Genomic DNA, 20,866 nt, shown 5'->3' with positions numbered 1-20,866 from the left:
TTGCTCTCAATGTCCGAGAGTCCGTGTTCATGCCTTAAGCCTTCTCCCCTCTAACTACTAATCCCTAACATTCTTGGCATGATATATATATATATATATATATATATATATATATAAAAGAGATAATACAAGGCCTAAACTGATTAAATCCCCCACACAATTTTGAATACTACCCATTAAGCTTCAGTATATCCAAAGGTTCAATGCATTTCTCTTAGTCTGAGTTCACACAAATCTAAACTCGGCGAAAGCTCATCCAATACAATGGGCATAAAACAAACGCCACATTCAACAATCTCAAGCTTTGATTTGTTCAAGTAATTTCTACTGAAAGCACATACCACTCACATTCACAAAATTGATTAAAAAATAATCATCTAACCGCCCAATTTCATAAAATATGTGTTCTATACACGTTTTTGCAGGGGTTACTAAGAAAAAGAAAATAGACTAAGCCACACATAAAATAACCCACAATATGTCATTAACTTAAACAAAATTGCACAGCTGTCATCGAAGGATTGGTTCGGTCACTCTCTCTTCTTGTATGTTGAAAGAACCACTATGCTTTTTGTTTTTCTGTACCATGAAACTTCCTCCCAGCTTCAACAGCTTCCCTGCATGGATGGCAAGCCAAGAAATGAGAACTAAAGCAGAAAAGGAAATAAAATAACAAGTCCCACTCATGGTTTAAGGATCTTTAGGCTTAAGTCCAGAGAATTTAGGTTCCCATTATATTTCACAATGTTTTATCCTTGAAATCCGGGATGAAGAAAATATCAGTATAGCCTAAGCCGAGTATTTGTGCTTGTGCCAAGACAGGTATTCTAAGCGTTTAATGCAGAGTACTAGTGCAGGAACGGAACTCACAATTTCTTTGTATATGGCTTAAAAGAATTACAACAAGGTTATCAATCAAATCAAGAAATTACACAGAATGACGCAAGCAATTTTATTTAGTGCTTGCAAACTGAGTTGAATATTTAAAAAAAAAAACTAATTGCAGATTCTTGATATAATTCAAATAAACTTTAGCTCATCGAACAGAAAATTATGGTATGGCAACACGTCTTGTTCCCTCCATTTATATTGATGTTGTTTGCCAGCAAAGTCCATTATCATATTGTTTTCAAAGAACTTCTACTCAGAAATGGTAACACCATATGTCATTTCAATTGCAAATCTACTATTTTGGTCTCTCTCCTAACTATGGATGATTGTTCCATTTTTTTATTATTTTTTTTTTTCATATTTGAAACTCACACCCCCATTTTGCCCCTATGGGAACTTGACCCCTCGACCTTCTATTTTGGAAGGTAAGGACTATCAGGCTACAATCCCTGGTTAATATATTCCATATTAGATCAATTTAAATATCAATTTCCCATATAGTCTGAAATGTATATGTTGTAGGTTCACAAGTTAACCTCCCAGGTACTCTTCATGAAAGGCACTTTTTGACCCGATGAATTGTTTATATGTAGAAAAGCTCTGGCAAGGCTAACTTGTTTATATGTAGACCACCCTTTAAACCAAAAGCAGCAGCAGTTAAAAGAGGAAGACAGGATTCTCTCACACAACCTGAAAGCATTTACAAGCTCCTTATTTTCAGGGTCTAGCTGCACACCCTCGTAAAAAGAGTTGGCTGCTTCGTCAAATTTCTGCAATAAAGAGGATGAGAGAAATGTCAGATAATACATTTTTGTTTTAATTTTAACTATAGGGGTAGAATGTAATGATACATTTGGTGTCACAGAATGGAAAGCCCATTCTAACTCTGCATTTCTGTTCCACCTTTTGGTTAAGTCAAAGCGAAGTTGGAATCCCATTCCTTAGAATGTCCATTCCTACAATATGTTACAATGTTCGGTCCTCTTTATGAGTCAAGGAATGAGCATTCCATTTAATAATAATAAAAATAATATAAACCAAATTAACCGCATCAAATATATTCATAAAATATGGATATATATATGACCGAAGTGGAAACATAAAACCATAGTCATGAAAAATCTATCTAATACAATATGATATGATATCAAATAAAATATTATAATAATATACTATACATAAAAATTAATATTATATTGTCATTTTATAATATATATAAAATGTTATTTGATATCATATGATATTTTTTTATTCTATTAAATCACCATCATTATCATCCTTGCTTAAATCCCATATGAATGAATTTGACCACAAGAATTCTCTCTTTTTTCATTCTATTCTACAACAAGTTCTCTCTCATAATATTTAGCTTTTCAAAGTCATTTTAATGATTTCAACCCATGTTAATTTCAGTTGCCCTCTTTTTCTCTTACTTCGATGCAAATTTCAGTTACAGGTGCATCTATATGTCTTATTTGTATATGTTCATACCACCTAAGTCTATTGACTCTTATATTATCACATATAGGTGTCAATAATTTTTCTCTCAAATTTTGGTTTCTCTTTTAGTCACTCCTATCAACATATATTGTAGATATATATCAATCTATTACTATAATCAATAAATTATTATGATACGTAATTTATTAAAATATTATATTATTATATAAGATAATTAAATAATATATTTTACTTTAGTATCATAATACATCAGTACAATTTTATAATGTACTATTAATAATTTTATAAGATTATATGACAAAATATTGTAACAACATTCAATTATCTATTCCAGAAGTTAATTTAGTCTAACCAAACACTAGAATTAGAGATCATTCCATTTTTGCATAATTTCAAGTTTGCAACCAAACAATGGAACAGAAATGATCATTCCATTCCTGCATCAATTATGACTCCAATCTTTTATTCCATTACCACTTCATTTTTTTCCTGCATACCAAATGTAGTGTAAGGAGAATGAGAGCATGCCTGCAATAGACGTAAAGCTGCACCTTCCCGGTAGCAAGCCTTTGGCCAATCCGGTCTTAGTGCTCTGCAGGCCTTTGCATCGGCTAAAGCATGGTCAGCTTGCCCCAAACGGATCCAACAAAGGCTTCTATTAGAAAGCAAAATAGCATCAGTGGGGTCCAAATCAATTGCCTGCACATCCAGCAGCATAAAACAACTCAGTTCCATTTCATAAAATTCAAACACTATTAATAAAGATATATGGATTTTTGGCAACAATTCCTAAAACATTCATTAATGAAGTACATCCATCATGAATGCTAAGTAATGAAAACAACCAAGAAATAATGAAAATTATGTCAGAAAGAGGCTTGCTTTCTGGTATTTGTGCCCTATGCTTTTATTAAGGTATTCTCTCATGTATTTAAGAATTTTAAAATAATTCAACCAATATGCTACCTCTTCCAAGAATATTCCTTCTTTTTATTACATTGCTAGATTTCATTTTATCCGAAACGGATATTGTTTGGGTAGCACAAAGATATTTACAATTTATCTATAATAAGGAGGGACTTTATAGTTAAGGGAAAACTACAAACATATGGGCTTTTAGCCCTTAAATTACCAAATTATGAATAATCAAAGTGGGGTGACATAAGAATTTTCCATAAATATTCGCAAGGCTATGAACTCTCAATGCTCATGGTTCATCAAGGACTAAACTATCCATTTGCCAAGATATGCACAGATTTGTATGTTTGGACATAGAAGTATGCATCAATTTGAACTACAATTCACAGATGTCTAAATTTGGGTAAAAACAGTTATGCATCTATTCATAACCTTCTACTGCTTTATGGACCAATTCTAAAGTTGTGAGCACGTCGGCACACAAGTTTTTGTTACCAGTTTGTATGAAACTTCGTACTGCATTGCAGACCGATACCAACTTGTAAGCACAAATCTGAGACCCGTTAATAACTTTCTACACCGATTTCTCAATTTGGACAAAGATATACACACCAGTACACTTTTAGAGGGGGCACAGCGATTGAAACTTATGAACCAGTGTGCAAGTTTATGCCTAAATAGGTGCATATCGAGGTACCAACAAGCTATGAAAAGTAAAGAGTTCAAAATTTAGAATTATTTTACCAAAATTTCAGAATCAAGGTTAGTTCAATTTGCCTTTTCATTATTTTGAATTTATGGGTCCAAAAGTACATACTCAATAGTTTTCCCCTATAATAATGATTCCCTTATCTTTAAGTACTACAGATATTAGGACTTAATGGTCTATCAACATTCTCATTTATTTATTATCTAGCCGTATTGTGCCTTTCAATCATGAGCACCACCAAATTAATTAAACTTAGTAGAGAAATTGAAGACACAAGTGAAAAAGCCAAATGAACAGAACAGGTACCTGTGTATAAGCATCTGTAGCCATTAAATAGTCCTTCTGTTTGAAAGCATACTCTGCTCTTGCTTTCGCATCTGCAGCTTTCTGCTTTGCCTCAGGCGTCACCTGAAAATGATATCAAACATCTATGAGAAGGTTAAACACAAACTAGAATACAACTTTCTAGTATGGGATTTAAGTTCCACATCACAAACTAGAATACAACTTTCTAGTATGGGATTTAAGTTCCACATTATTAATAATGACTATTTGTTGCCATGATGATGTGCGTTCCTTATTAGATAGAACCATATTGACAAATAAATAGCTACTTCATCTTTCATGGGTACAAGTCGCAAATGTAAAACCAATATAAAAAAGTTGCACCAATTTGCTAGTGATTACATTAGTCATGACAAGCTATGGTTCAGGAAGTTGATATGCCAGGTTGGTTGGTTGCCCAAAGGGCGGTCTGATCTGGACAACTGCGTAACCTAGTGCAATATTTCAGAATTAGAAAAACAGAGGAGCTTAGGATCCATATGGATGACTTAAAATTAATGGATTTAGGAGATTCAATTATTCAAGAAATAATGGTTAAATTTAGATTTAAGTTTTAACATGCATGAAGTCATTTGAGAGCATTATGTGTGAGGACTTCAAATAACAAGGTGCAAGGAATTATTTTGAAATCCATGCCAACAAGATTCTAATTGAACAAGGAGCATAACAAAATGTCTCTCATACCTAACATCACCTTTGATTCCAGACCCAATTTCAATAGACAATCTTTTATCTAAACTAAAATCCCTTTTTCCAAATCTATTTATTATCCAAATGAAGAGCAATAGACATAAGCAAATTATACTAGTACCAAACAGAAAGCAAAAAAAGCTGGTAAAAATGACACCTGAGGCTTATCTTGCCCTGAGGTGATAGCATCCTTCAATATGTTATCTTCCTTTAGATTTCTTGTTTCTTCCTGAAAATTTCAGTCTGAAGTTAGAAAAAGAACTAAAAAAACCTGAAATTTGAAATGAGCAGGCAGAAAGCACAAAAAAAAGGAATGGAGGTGAATAGTAGATTGTTAGTTAGTTTAGGCTTGTTTCAATTAGAGAGAGGGAACAGGCAATGTGAAGGAAATTGAAGTAGATTTCATCACAGCCAAAGCTCCAATGACATCCATACCAAGGCTTTCACTTTTGCCTTTTGATCCAAAACTAATTTGGTAAAGTGACTGTTGTACTGATGGTTTATCCAAATATCCAAAAGATAGAAAACAGAGCATCTAGACATCTATCCATCTCAAGGAGGCATATAGAATCATTCTAAAAGAAGTTCCAGCACCAGTACACTCCAATTTTATAGGGGTAGAACTTTTCCTGATGAAAAACAAAGTTATTCTACTATTGCTTTTACAAAATGCTGGAGAGCTACTTACCGAAAAAAGAAAAAAGAAATGCTGGAGACCTTATTCCGAAAAGCCTTTTCTATAAATCAAGTTTGTATAAGTAAATAAATAATGAATGAAAAAATATTATCAAATACCTGTATTTTGCCAGTTTCAGCTTGCATATGTTCAAGTATTCCATCAACACACCAATCTGGAACAGTTTGCAATTGTGATGTTAAGGGAAAAAGAATCTCAACGGCCCTCCGATTACCTCTTGCAGCCGCAACCTGTATTGGCTTCAATCCATCCTGTAATGAGAAGAAAATTTATCACCGAATTCATAAATTCGTTTGAGTAACGCAAGCCATAAATAACTTGTATCACTTAGTGGACTTTTCACCAACTGAAACTAAACCTTCAAGATTTGCAACTGCATTTGAGCACATTCATGATCATGATTCCGTAGAGTTTGTAACTTAATTTAAGAACCAATTTGTGATCATGTGTACATTTGATCATCCCAAGAGTTTAACTCCAAATATGTAGTTCTCACACAGTAGTCCGTTATATTATAAAATCCATTATATCCACAAAGGAGACATACAGTTCACATTTTTTATGTTGACAGGTATCACAAGAATAGAGGACTATCACCATTTTTTTAAAACAATAAAGCATCATTTATAAGACTAATAAACTATAATACATGCTTGTGTCTAGAAACAATTACATTATTTACAAGAATTAATATGTTCATATCCCATGTTGACATGAATGAGGAGCAGAGAAAATTAATTTTCTTTTTACTTGTAGGAAATGACAACATCATATGTAAAACTACGAGATAAGATTGCTGAATATTTTGTATGTTCAAATTCTACAGTTCTAAGAAGAAGACGAAGATAACAACAACGACGATGAACATTCCCGATCCTCCTCTTCCTTATTTTCATGTTTCTACTTCATGCTTTTCTTCTATCTTTTTTGTTGGGACTTAATGTCATATGTTCCTTGATCAAACCATGTTGTGTCAATTGATTCATAATGCATCTGTGAGCCAAGTCAGTTTGCATATTGATTTCCCAGGGGAAATGCGATTGAAGATTGCATGAAAGTCATGAAAATGAGAAGGTAATCAAAATGAACGACCTTAATCGACTTGACGGTGAAGCAAGTTTGACTAAATAACCATATGACCAATGGACAAAATGGACTCCGACCACCCCAAAAGAAAGATTTAAGTTATTCGTACGTGCAACAAAAACAACAATCAAACCTTTTTTCCAACTACTTGGGGTTGGCTACATGAATCCTATGTTTCCATTCCGCTCTATTTATCGCCATAATATCACTCAATAGAGTGAAAAAGGGGCGATGCAAGACAGAATTCAGTAGGAAGCCTATTTGCATCTACCCCATGCTATTTTGGACTTTTTTCATTTATAATAACCAATTTTTTACTGACACCGTTGATTTAAATTAATTCAAGTATTGATCCCCCAACACTGTTCGATCGTCAATCAATCCATCTCTTGGTTGATTAATCAATGTTTGTCCAGAACGCTTCCATTGATGGATCGATTGATCCATTCAATCCAAAAAGTGTAAAAAGTGCATTTATTGATTCTTGAGCCATTTTAACAAACAATTGAGCATGTCCCTTTCGCCTCCATCCAATCCATTCACACTTGAAGAAGGCATAGTGGGCGTCAAATTGCATACCCCAGAAGCTAGCAGCGAAGGAACCCCGGAGGGAGTTAGTGCCGAGATCGTTACACCTTTCTCGAAATAGCGACTACCGAGTCTACTCCTGCCCTAGGGAAATAGTCCTATCCTGAACACATATATGATCCAATGCATGACATACAAACCTAAAAAGCTGAGTAATCCATCTATGGGGTTGATTTTTACCTTTTTACATTGAGATAAACAAGTGACCTTCATGATATATGGCTTCATATTAGCAGTAGTCCTTTGATCATAAATAAAATTTACCGACTCAACTCTAAAATCAAACAAATTAAATACAGACTCTGGCTTTTATTATGAAATTTGCCAACATTATACACGACACTAAGTCCTAACAGAAATTTAGCACATCGGGAAACCCAAAAGATGTTTGCTAGAAAATCACAGGCCACAACATTCCTCCAAAACTCTACCATTCGTAAGTTTGTAACCAAGGGCTGTGGAGGATTCCAACTTCTCAGCTATCCATTCAGGTCCAAGCTCAGATCCAACAGAAACCCATTGTTTCATATAAATGCATACCCTCTAAAAGCAAACAATAATTATCAAATTGTATGAGACCAAACAGCAATCATAAATCCATACCCTCTAAAGCAAACAGCATATAATCAATCAGTAAGAAACACACTGAACTCTTTTCTTTTGTGGATTTCTAAATGTGCCAGGAAGTCGAACTTCATGAATAACAAAAACATGCTCTGGTGCCCCCGCCCATGATAAACAATGTTGAAATTACTTCCCCATGAACTGATTTCTACCAGAAGCATTTTGATCGGGGATCCCTACGACAGTCACCCAGTGCATCCATTTTTTAGTATTATGGAGAAGCCTCCAAAATTTGCATATTTAGATCAATTAAAATGGTGTCCAAAAAATACAAAAAAGAAAATCAATTGCTAAAACCCAAAGTGAAAAATATAGTTACTCCAAACATCTTCACAAAAGCAGTAGTGACTATATGCATATACATATATATGCACCATATATATACATATATACGGATGCAAACAAAAATAGTGCATATACATCAAAGAAAAGGCGAAACACAACATTAACAGAATTTGGCAGGCATTTAAGTGGGAAGAACACCTAAATATATTTTACTTATCCTGAAGCAAGCCTCCAACAAGCAAATGCAGAGCACGGATATACAAGAAATAGAGTTGCAAAGAGAGATAAAACTGCTTCACAATGCTCACCTCGTCAGTGACATTGGGATCAGCTCCAGCTTTTAATAAGCAATTTATAATTTCTGGGCTCCCATTATCAGCAGCGATGTGTAAAGGAGTTGCTCCTCCTGCAGTAACATTCACAGCAGCACCTGCCTGTAGGGATAAAAGGTGCAAAGTTAAACCTACCGTGGACTGAAGGCATGAAATAGCACAATGTCAAAAATCATACAATAAGTTACACCAATATATCATAGACAAACAAAAAGGGGCAGTTTTGCACCATGGAACCTGCAAACCCACGTGTTTGCGCAAGGAATACTGATAACAACATTATTATTCATCTTAAAGAATAAATGAGCAAGCAAATAGTGTCTTTGTCTCTATTAAAAGTCTTCAAATAAATCTAATAGATACTGTGCAATAATATGTATCAACCAAAAATGTGCAGTACCATACATGACCAACCACATACATACACATTATTTAGAAGTAAAAAATTCTCTATGAGATAGTGAATCGTTAAAGAAATATTCCCAACAAAATAATAATAAAGGAACTTGGTAGTTGTCACTCAAAGTTTGTAAATTGAGGAAGGCACTTTATGGTCTAAAACAGTCTCCAAGAACTTTGACAGATTCTACAGGGTGATGACTAAGTTTAGATACAATCATACGAGCAGAGTTAAGTTAATCACGGTATGCTTAGCAAGCAAGAACTTGACAAGAAGTGTATGTTGTGACTGGAGATGACAACAATCAAATATCTGGGTGAAAGGCTTAACTAGCCAAGGTATTTGAGATCAAAGACTCGGGCAAACTGCGTTATTTTTACACTCTTGACCTTCTAGAAGAAACTGGAATGTTTGGTTGTAAACCTGACAATCAATACACCAAACGAGGCTAATTATCGTTTTTGGATAATGAAAGTGATCACATTGATAAAAGGAGTTATCAGAGGCTTGTTGGAAGACTCATCTACCTTTCCCATACTTGACCACATATAGCCTATGCAATTGGTGTAACCAGTCAGTTTATGCACAACCCTCATATTGTACATTAGGCAATTTACCATATTCTGGGATCCCTAAAATCATCTTTGGGGAAAGGAATGTTATTCTCCAATCATGGTCCCTTGGAACTTGAGGCCTTTGCACGCGCAGATTGGGCGGGTTAGTGTTGATAGATGATCAACTTAATCTATTGCACCTTCTTAGGAGGGAACTTTTTACATGGAGAAGCAAGAAACAGTTTGCAGTAACAAGGTCTACTGCAGAGGCTTAATACGGACGCCTTATCACATGGCATCTATGACATGGCTTAAAATTTGGATCGAGGAATTACGATTTGCTGACACTCAACCAATGAACATGTATTGTGATAACAAGGAAGCCATCAACATTGATCATAACCCTCATGTCCAGCATAATCAAATGAAACATATTAAAGTTGATCTACACTTCATCAAGTAAAACCTGAAGAGGTCAAAAAAAAAAAAAAGGTAAAACCTGAATAGTGGATTGTTTGCATGCCTTCTGTGAAGTCTGAGGAATAATTGGCTGATGTAATCACCAAAGGTCTTAGCAGTAGGTCTTTTCGTTCTACTATATGCAAGTTGGGCATGAGATGCATCCATGCATCAACTTGAGGGGGATTGTTTTTCATTGGCTGAGGAGCAGGGGTTCTCTTGTAATTACTAGTCTCCTGATAATATAAATAGACAGGAGTAGATAGAAAAACAATTCTCATCTCATTCTACATAATTTCTCTCTCTTTCTCCTCCTCTTCTTCTCTTAACCCTAATAAGAAGCCTAGAACACTTTGCATTTCAACTGTAAGGGTAGAAACAAAAAGGGGGAGGGGGTGGAAAGGAAAAACTTAGGTGACTAATTTATGTTACTAGCATTAAAATTACATAACTATTTTCCTTTGGAAGAGAGAACCCTAAAATTGAATTTGTATTTCACTATTCTGCAGACCAAAGTTTGTGGCCAATCAATCATCTCTTGGCCTCTTGCTACATGATCATATCAAGATTAGTATTCACCAATTTTTTCAAGTTCATAACTCGGCCACAAAAGAAAAAAGAAAAAACAAACAGCTAAATGATTCAGGAAAAAAAAAAAAAAAAAAAGAACAAACAGCCAAAATGAAACAACTCTCCCTCCTTACAGAATATTTCAGGGTGAGCGAGGTCAAAGACCAGAGACCACTGAGCTTTCATAATCACTGAGTAAGTAAGAAAAATTTTCACTTTACCTATCAGTAACTGCATGAGGGCCTAAAGGGAGTATCTCACCCAGGTAGAAAGAGCGAGTAGAAATAAGCAACGCTAAAAAGATGCTCTTAGGTAGATTATCTTGTCAGAAACTGGGTAACTGTTCGCTAGATGTTTGCAAGTAATAAGATTAACGATTTGGCAGCTCTTTCTGACAAGAGGAACCAACATATATCTATATATACATATATCTCAAAGAGAAAAGCTATAACGAGGTCCACCTCATTACAGCACCCACAAGCTCTCCATTCTTTTACCCAGATTATGTCAAATTTCGAGACACAGACCTGATCATTTGAAAGAAACCAAGGATTATAAAATCAAAAAAAAAATTCTTATAAAAAAAAACTTCAATGAAACTTCATATTCTTCTTTTGCCCAAATTTGACCAAACTAATGCTCCGTTTGGTAGGAGGGAATGATGAAGGGAAAGAACAAGTTTTTGTTGTTTGGTAGGAGGGAAAACAAGAGGGAAGGGAAGGATGGATGGAAGAGAGATGCTGGATGAGCCAGCTCTCCACACCCATAAATTTTTATCCCCTCAAAATTGGATGGAAGAGAATGATTATTGTTATGTATAATGTGAAGTGACATTATTGCCCTTAATTAATTTTGATCAAGGTTATATAATGAGCGTATAATAGTAAAAATCTCTCCTTCCCTTCTAATCAAACAAAAAAAGGTGTCACCAGACTCACCATATCCATCCTTCTACTATTCCTTCCACTTAACCAAACAAAAAGGGAGGAAGATACCTTCCCTTTCACCCATTTTTTCATCCTTCTTACCAAATAGTGCAGAAGAGTTCCATTTTTAACCAGCTCAAATGAATTTACTTTGAAGTACTTTGACATCACTTTTTTTTATGGCATGACCATTTTAATACGAGCAATGTGATGATGTAATCTGTGCACGACTTTTTGCACTCAAAATGTGCTAATTTAAAGGAAAGTTCATGAAAACTGCCATGAACTGCTGCACTTCATGGAAGCCTTACTCTATCTCAAAATTGCCACTCCACAGCACCAGCACAAGTTATGTGGTTCAAATTAGTGTTGCAAATAAGTAAATATGATTGAAAGCAATTTTCCACAACAAATCAAATATAAGTAGGTGCATCAATAATGCAATTAAAGTACGGAAAAACAAAAATAAAAGGAAATTGCATCTATTCAGCAAATCTGTTATGTAGAAATTGTAAGCAAGCCATTTAGCATATAGACAGAATACTAATGAGCTACAACGTAGGGAATAAAGCATGCCAGTGAACAGCCAAGGAATCAAAGAGTACTCAGAAAATTATGACCTGAATCAACAGCTCTAAGCAGGGCAGTGAAGCTGCAGCTACAGATGACAATAGCGGAGTGATATCATCATCAGTTTCTACATTAGGCTGCAAAACAATTAAGATAAGAAATATATTACAATAAAAAGACAAGTACCTCAAAACAAGAAAAGATTTTTCTATTCTTGTTATCAACCAACACTCAGCAAGCAGATGTAAAGGAAAATAGAAAATCAATAAGTAAAAGTTTGCACAATAACAACATCATAAAGAGATGGATGAGTGACAATTACTCACATCAAAAGAAAAAAGTGTAAAGATCAGGAATTGGATATATACAAGATATGCGCTGAAAAGTTGGTGTAGCTAAAATTATTATCAGTATCTTCTGTTTAATTGTGGACTTCCAGAAAAGTCCACAGGTTAACTTTTTAAGCAAAAATTGTCGTCTATGAAATGATTCTTAGAGTATAACATGTACCTACAGCATGTAACTACATGTTTTTCTTTTTCATTTGGCTCCTAATATAGAACCCTTTGCATGCCTTTATATTATAGCACAACCGAGCACAGTGTGGCATCTCAGTATTGAAAGGATTCAGAGCACAATTTAAGGAATCTATACTAGCTCACACAAAGAACAAGTGCACCAAATCCATACGATCCCTTTATATATGATAGCACAACCAAGCATAGTGTGGCATCTCAACATTGAAAGGATTCAGAGCACAATTTAAGGAATCTATACTAGCTCACACAACGAACAAGTGCACCAAATCCATACAATCCCTTAAGATGGTGGATCCCAATCCCCTTGATGATAAGAGATACTTGTATAGTATTTATGAAGAGGCACCATTGAAGAGGGTGTAAACCCTCCAAAGTGACTTGTATTGTCATTAAATACATTTGGTCTATATTTTTTCACACATGATTCCCATGTGTTCCTAACTATTACGGTAAAAGTTTGGAGGACAGTAATGCTTAAGATGTCTGCAACTTGTAACTTTTTTTTTTTTTTTTTTTTTTTTTGCCACTTTTTTGGCTGCATTGTTGTTTGTATGAGCAAAATTGTTTCAACAATCCAACCACGATAGCAATTTGTAAAAACCTATTCCACTAATTGAGTATATGTTGGATCCGGGTGCTATTGCCAGAATTGAAATGGTGAGACATGGTGACATAAATGATCTCAACGGTCATCATCTATACTACAAGACAGTGCGATGTACTGTTTGATGGTTTCTCATTTGGCAATCCAGTGAAATAAAAACATGAGCATGAATTAGGTACACAAGCCCAACCTGTAACTGGGATCCACACAAGGCACTTGAAAGGTCATCATAATGACAACATTACAAGGGTCAACAGATAAGTGATAAATATTGAATAGTAGAACACAAACAAGAATATAATAGTAAGTGGTCTCACAAAGTTTCAAAGATAAGGTTCAAATAGGCGGTGACAAAGCTTGCCCATATGAAGAAAGATCCAAGGAGTATAATAAATTTCTGCATATATATGTAGATGAAAAAAAAAAAAAAAAAAAAAAAAAAAATTGATAAATAAAGAAAAGACATGTTTACATCAGCGTGGTGCTCTAGCAAAAGTTTCACCGCATCTGGTTGGTCATGACCAGCAGCCCAAATCAGAGGAGTACCAGCATCACTTTGTGAATCAACGTTTACACCTTTGGAACCACGATACATTCTATATTTTTTCACACATGATTCCCATGTGTTCCTAACTATTACGGTAAAAGTTTGGAGGACAGTAATGCTTTTAACATGTCTGCAACTTGTAATTTTTTTTTTTTTTTTAACTTTTTTGGCTGCATTGTTATTTGTATGAGCAAAATTGTTTAAACAATCCAACCACGATAGCAATTTGTAAAAACCTATTCCACTAATTGAGTATATGTTGGATCCGGGTGCTATTGCCAGATTTGAAATGGTGAGACATTGTGACATAAATGATCTCAATGGTCGTTATCTATACTACAAGACAGTGCGATGTACTGTTTGATGGTTTCTCATTTGGCAATCCAGTGAAATAAAAACATGAGCATGAATTAGGTACACAAGCCCAACCTGTAACTGGGATCCACACAAGGCACTTGAAAGGTCATCATACTGACAACATTACAAGGGTCAACAGATAAGTGATAAATATTGAATAGTAGAACACAAAGAAGAATATAATAGTAAGTGGTCCCACAAAGTTTCAAAGATAAGGTTCAAATAGGCGGTGACAAAGCTTGCCCATATGAAGAAAGATCCAAGGAGTATAATAAATTTCTGCATATATATGTAAATGAAAAAAAAAAAAAATGATAAATAAAGAAAAGACATGTTTACATCAGCGTGGTGCTCTAGCAAAAGTTTCACCGCATCTGGTTGGTCATGACCAGCAGCCCAAATCAGAGGAGTACCAGCATCACTTTGTGAATCAACGTTTACACCTTTGGAAAGTAAGAACCTCAGCAACTCAATGTCTCCTGAAAGAAAGCATGAACTACATTAAAAGTGGGATCTGAAAACAGATAAATAATGGAGGATTGGTTTGAAATTTGTGCTGTGACTGAAATACATTTAATTCCATGGTCAAAAGTGAAACAATCATTTTCATAGAAAAATCATTCAGAATGACGATGTTAAATCAATGCTTCATAGATTGAAATTTTGACTTTGGTTAAAGTTCTTTATTTAGTTTTCAAAACCTAGACATACTGTTACTTTTCTTTATTTGGTTAAAGTTCTTTCTTTATCTAGGTCCAATTCGAATCTTCGCATACTGTTACTTTTGAGTCTAGGATTACTGTCCTATCCATCAAAATATTTAAAATCAATAGGTTCCTTAGTTCACGTGGCAGATTAAAATTATGCATCTCCCTCTCAATGCTGTCTAAGGATTCCTTTTGTCACTGTCTTTCTTTTTCTTTTTTCTTTTTTTGGGTATTTCTTTCTTTCAATTACTTAAGTTATGTGAATCCAGTGGAGGGTTTCACATGACTATATATATTCTTTCAGATCCTTTAACTTTCTATCAATTAACATTTACTTTGGCTACATCAAACATGCATGATAAAAAATATTAAAAAAAGAAAAAGAAAACATGCATGATAAATTTTTTATGGCTATTTTCTTAAAGGACCATGACAAAGAATTCCATTAGAACTTTATGCTGAATATGAATGACGAAATAAAATTCTATTTTCTTATCAAATTACATAAGAAGTACCTGGATTTAGAAATTTTTATCCAAACAAAGAATTTTGTGAATCCAGGGATTTCAAATTACATAGATTTCAAAGCATTCATTTTAACCAAACCCCCCTTAAAGAAAATCAGAACACTACACAAGTACAAAATCCTTGATTTGCTGTCAGATGCAAAATATTAAAATTACAAGTACTATCAGGCCAGCAGACTCTAGATTTAGGCCCAATACCAAACCAGGCCAGGCAAGAATAGCACAATGCAAATAATGGTGTTAGACCTGCCCTGTAAAATATCAGCCATAGCACCCTCACCACTTTTTAGTAGTTCCCTACATCTAATTCCTGAATTATATTGAACTCATACAATTCCATTAAAGAATTCAAATGACTACCTAGATAATTAAAACATATAGTCTTCTGCTCCTTCTCACTTAAAATTTGTATTTAAAGAAAAAATAACATCTAAAACAAGAAATATAAATTTAAACAACATATACACGTGTCTTTAAAAGTTCAAAGGTAAGGTTTCTAATATTCAAAACAATATGAGATCATCGATATACACTTCTTATACCAAGTCATTCCTACAACCAGCCGAAACAAAAAGGATATTATTTTTATGAGAGAGAAATTCAAGTGGGACAGTTGTTCAAATGTAGAGGGAAAAAGTGAAAAAATTATCTAATAGATGCTCTCGGGGGGTAAAACAGCAAACCTAATCCAGCAGCATGATGCAGTGCCGTGGCACCGAGTTCACTGGGTATAGCATGATTGGCACCACACTCAATCAGGTATTTGGCAGTTGCAGTATGTCCTTGCCGAGCAGAATGAATTAGAGGAGTCTCGCCTGTAAAACAACAGAGGTTTCAACACATAACCAAAAGCAGCCTTATTGTATGATCACAACACATTAACCAAAGTATAAGTGCTTTTATATGCTACTTAAGTAATGCAAAAAAATTGCAATCTAATTAATGATAAAATATCTATGAAATAATATATAGATTATTTAAATCACAAGAACAAACTTCATTAACAACAAGAAGAGATTTGGAGAAAGAAGACTGGCCAAAGGATTACCAAGCAGTAGACTAATTAGGTGAACTCAGAAACTCAAAACCCAATGGATTCACTACCTTCTTCTATAAACTTAATAAGACATCATAAAAGAAGATCTAGGATTTTTACTGGAATTTCACAAGAAGAGGTTTGATAAAATTGAAAAAGCAACATTTGTTTCTGTGGCTACAATCTCCATTGCGCAATATATACACAACTTCCAACTAATTAGCCTTTTCGGACTGCACCACCTTAACAAAATGGGATAGGCTTTTTGAGCTCACATAAATTGTAATTATGTGATTAACAGCACAAGGCTGCTTTCTTTTTCACCAATAAAGCAAAATTAATAAAATACTATCTTTAAAAGTCACAATCCCCTGTTAGATTCGAACCCTCGGTAAACTAAACCCAATGTTACGCCTTGAACCACTCGGTGGAGAAAATTTCTATCGCCTATTCTATTTCTTTCATATGTTGTACTCTTTAACAGCACAAGGTTGCTTTTTTATTTACCAATAAAGCAAAATTAATAAAATACCATCTTTAAAAGTCACAATCCCCTGTTAGATTCAGACCCTCGGTAAACTAAACCCAATGTTATGCCTTGAACCACTCGGTGGAGAAAATTTCTATCGCCTATTCTATTTCTTTCATATGTTGTATTCTTTATATCTTATGTCCATTGCCCCTTTTCCCCCCAAAAGTCAACATTTATTAGGTTCCAATCCTTAATATTATTTTAATTTGCCAACTAAAAAAGGAAGGAAGAATGGGCAGAAGTTTTCCAATTCGTAAATTCAGTGCCCTACAACAAAAGTTCACCACACTATGGAACCTGCAGTATGGTATCAAAAGTCAAGAAGTGTAGTAATGTTTCATGGTAGCAATGCAACACAAGTTAAACTTGCAGCAAAACTAAACTACTTTCAAGTTAATTAAAGTAAAAAAGGTCTTTTCTGGTGGAAGAGATTTCCAATTCGTAAATTCAGTGCCCTACAACAAAAGTTCATTGCTTATTGCAATCTTCCTTTGAACTTCAGCATGAATGTCCTGGAGATGCTTACTAAAAGCATCACCTTCTGATGCACCTCAATTGGTAAAGGGACTAAATCAATTGGCTTCCTAGGATGTAAACCTGTCACAATTTCGAAGGGGTTGCGCCCAATGGTCTTGTTTACAGAAGTGTTGTACGCAAATTCAGCCACAGGAAGAATCTGGTCCCAGCTAGTAATATGGTCACCAATAAAATAATGAAGCAAGTCACCCAAGCTGCAATTAATGACATCGGTTTGGCCATCAGTTAGTGGGTGAAAAGAAGAAAATTTCAGCCTTGTATTCAGCAACTTCCATAATGGTGAAAAATAACTCATAAAGTTCACATCTTGATCAGAAACAATGGTGTTGTACTGTTGTGCAACCCATGAAGCTGAACAACTTCTTGGGAAAGAAGTTTGGCATTGTTGACAACATCGAAAGTCTTAGAATAAGAGATGTAGTGTGCCTTTTTCGAAAAACACTCCGCAAAAACGAATATGGCATCATGTCTTTGACTTAGTCTAGGCAACCCAAGAAAAAAAAAATCATCTTCTGACTCATCATCCTCGTTACGACATCCACTTTGCTCCAACTGTGAAATAAAGTGAGTACAAAATACATCATTTGTACCATGAAGTTCAGATACCTGGTACCATTTCACAAATAATACAGAAACCTGATCCTAAAACTGGTAGGATCTGCTTCCTCAGACTCGGCATTGATATAGTTATCCCTGCTTGTAATAGCATACTCAGAACCCTTCTTTTCTTGGGATTGTTTGACCCTATCAACTTTGCCAGAAGCAAATTATAGTGGATAGTCGAGCCAGAGATGCTTGGAGGGCCACTGCCCACTCCCTTTGTTTATGGTGGAGTTCGTGGTGTGAGAGGACTAGGAGGCCCTTTGAGGCGTGAGAGGACTAGGTTGTCCTTCGATGGAGGGGAATAACCTATTTGGTCTCTCAAGGATTAATGCGCAAACTTGTAAATTTGTGGAGGATTTTGTGAATTTTGTTGATAGTGTAAAGCTATAGTTGGTCGTTGTCGGCGTTTTGTGTACTCTATTGGGAGCGCTCCCCTCTTTAGCGCCTTTTAATGAATCTCATAATTATCCGGTAGCTACAATTTTCGTCATGTATACATCAATCACGTCAATCCATCGCACCTCATCTGAATTTGAACTCCTCGTCATTGGAGTAATCTGCGTAGGCCGGGGGCCTACGTGGATATACAATCCATGTTTGGTTGGTTGCAAGACACATTGTCAGCACGACCATGAACTGAACCACAAACCTTATTTCCACCAATCCCAAACCAACAAACTGTCTACACCGTTGATTCATTCTTGAGTATACATGGTTTCCCAAAGTGGGTGCTACCAAAACTATCAATCGTCATTAGACCAGGGTAAAACAAATACAAATGACGGAGCGAATGCTATGAATGATGTTCACGAAGAACAAATAACAACTTTGAATCCACAAAGTTAGATAAAATCTTTTAATATAATATGAAACCTAATAAAACTGTCCTACATCAATAACATAACATGGCCCAAACTAAGATCCGTGGGCTATGTCTAAGAAACCTAAAAGTCATGAAAATACTTTTGATCCATGAAACATAAAAGAACTTACATAAAACTCAACCAACAGCTGTATATGACTTGAAAAGACTTAATAATATCAATCTCAAGTAAGCCCCACATGCCAAACAAAGGCTTGGACCTTGGAAGTATCCTTGCCGTGCCTTTTATACTCTTCAAAGACCACTTCCATTATCTTCATCAACAGATTTTCGCGTGTATTGAAAAACAATGTTGGAGAATGATTCAATAAATGATATGGAACATAAGTAGTACAAACCCACACTTAGAATGCCTCCACAAGCCTGATAGAGTATTACTATACACATTATAGGGTAAAGAGATGGAAAAAAACAGCAAAAAAACAAAAAGGCCATTATTGTTAATGTGATTATGAACACACATATATGGGAATAATTATTTTATTCAACATGGGAAAGTTCCAATGATTCAGGAAAAAAAAAAAAAAAAAAGTTCCAATGAAATACATCATGCAATTTGATACTCTCCATGAGACATGCATACTTTGATTCATTAATATCTAAATTAACATGTTGCAACATAGATCCAAGAAAGCCATTTTTTTGGGGGGGTGGGGTAAATATCTGCTATGCTTGGATACCAACTCCAAACTAACAAAATCCAAGTGTTCCTCCAAGAAAAAAATTTGCACTAGCCCAACTAAGTTATAATGAAATATGTATTATGGTCAAATAATCCGTAAACAAAATATACTGTCTCTCCACTTAAATTTGCAATGTTCAGATTCACCAAGATCACCACAACTCAGGTACTAGTTCAGCAGCAAAGGTAAATTTTTTTTCCAACACAATGCTACTTTATCCATATTCCACATTCAAAATTCCAAATATAGAAAAATAAGAGATTCTGTTTACAATTGAAGAACTAAAACACAGATTCAGAAAGGGCAACACACACATAAAGATATATACGTACAGATGTTTAACATATATACACAGATATATAAACACAAACTGAAAAATATATATATCAAAGGTATATACCATCATCATCTTTCACATCCACATTGAGATTCAATTCCTCCAACAGGTACTTGCAGACCTCAGTCTTGCCTTCCCTCGCAGCAAAATGAAGAGCCCCTCGTTTGTTCGCATCCTTAACATCCGCCACGGTTTGTGCCAATCCCTTCCCGTCATCAAGCTGTTCCGCCAAATCTACCAAAAACAAAGAATTCAATTAACAGAAAATTTCATCAATTTAATAGAAATTTACTGGTAAAAAACTCTTACTCTTGAAGAGATCAAGATTCCCAGTACGGGCAGCATTAAGAAACAGTTGAACTTTTTGCCTCACTGCAATCAGAAGATTAAACACAAGATCAAACACAAGATTAAACACAGTTGCAACACTATAGAGAGGCTGGAGAGACTGGAGAGAGAGAAATCTATGGAATATCAGAGAGATTATTAAAGTTCAACAGTAGAGAGACTAAAGAGAGGCAATAGGAAAACCATTAAATCATCATATCTAATGTGTGTATATAGAGAGTACCTGCAAGGGCATCGGTAGCCATTACTGGGGAAGAAAGAGGTGTGTTTAAAAGTTGTACTTGAAATTTGAGTCGGGGGATTTCTAAAACCCTAAAAACCTCGTTTTTAAGGTAGGTGTTGGATTTGCAGTTAGACAGAGACAGAAGACGGTTTCTTTTCTTTTCTTTTTTTCGGGAAGTAACAAATTAATTAATTTGTCAACTAACCCTAAAAACCTCTCTTATGATAAGAGTTTTCTGAAAACAGTAAACTGAAAATAAAACTGTACTGAAAATTTACTTATAAAAAGATATCTTTTT

The 20,866-nt window shown here is 34.9% G+C and overlaps 1 protein-coding gene across 2 annotated transcripts; it reads right to left on the bottom strand.

The window, feature by feature from the left end:
• Nucleotides 1–338: 338 nt before the first annotated feature.
• On the bottom strand, nucleotides 339–20,735 carry LOC132295173 (uncharacterized). Of its 2 annotated transcripts, XM_059793325.1 has the most exons (13): nucleotides 20,569–20,735; nucleotides 20,307–20,369; nucleotides 20,061–20,231; nucleotides 16,070–16,201; nucleotides 14,492–14,631; nucleotides 12,156–12,242; nucleotides 8,603–8,728; nucleotides 5,810–5,962; nucleotides 5,172–5,243; nucleotides 4,286–4,387; nucleotides 2,881–3,051; nucleotides 1,582–1,661; nucleotides 339–617 (listed from the first exon to the last, which is right to left on the bottom strand). In XM_059793325.1, exons 1-13 carry the CDS (start codon nucleotides 20,588–20,590, stop codon nucleotides 563–565), a joined length of 1,374 nt encoding a protein of 457 aa, XP_059649308.1. In that variant the 5' UTR covers nucleotides 20,591–20,735; the 3' UTR covers nucleotides 339–562. The 2 variants fall into 2 exon arrangements, with proteins under 2 accessions (XP_059649308.1, XP_059649307.1); XM_059793324.1 differs by lacking the exons at nucleotides 14,492–14,631; nucleotides 16,070–16,201; nucleotides 20,061–20,231; nucleotides 20,307–20,369; nucleotides 20,569–20,735 and adding an exon at nucleotides 13,721–14,227.
• Nucleotides 20,736–20,866: the final 131 nt, after the last annotated feature.

This window comes from Cornus florida, unplaced genomic scaffold, assembly GCF_030987335.1.
Source record: "Cornus florida cultivar Cherokee Brave unplaced genomic scaffold, ASM3098733v1 CherokeeBrave_3.0.0_Hap2_Chr02, whole genome shotgun sequence".
Taxonomy (NCBI): Eukaryota; Viridiplantae; Streptophyta; class Magnoliopsida; order Cornales; family Cornaceae; genus Cornus; species Cornus florida.
The sequence above is the reverse complement of the archived record's forward strand: the minus strand, read 5'-3'. Positions and strand labels throughout refer to the sequence as shown.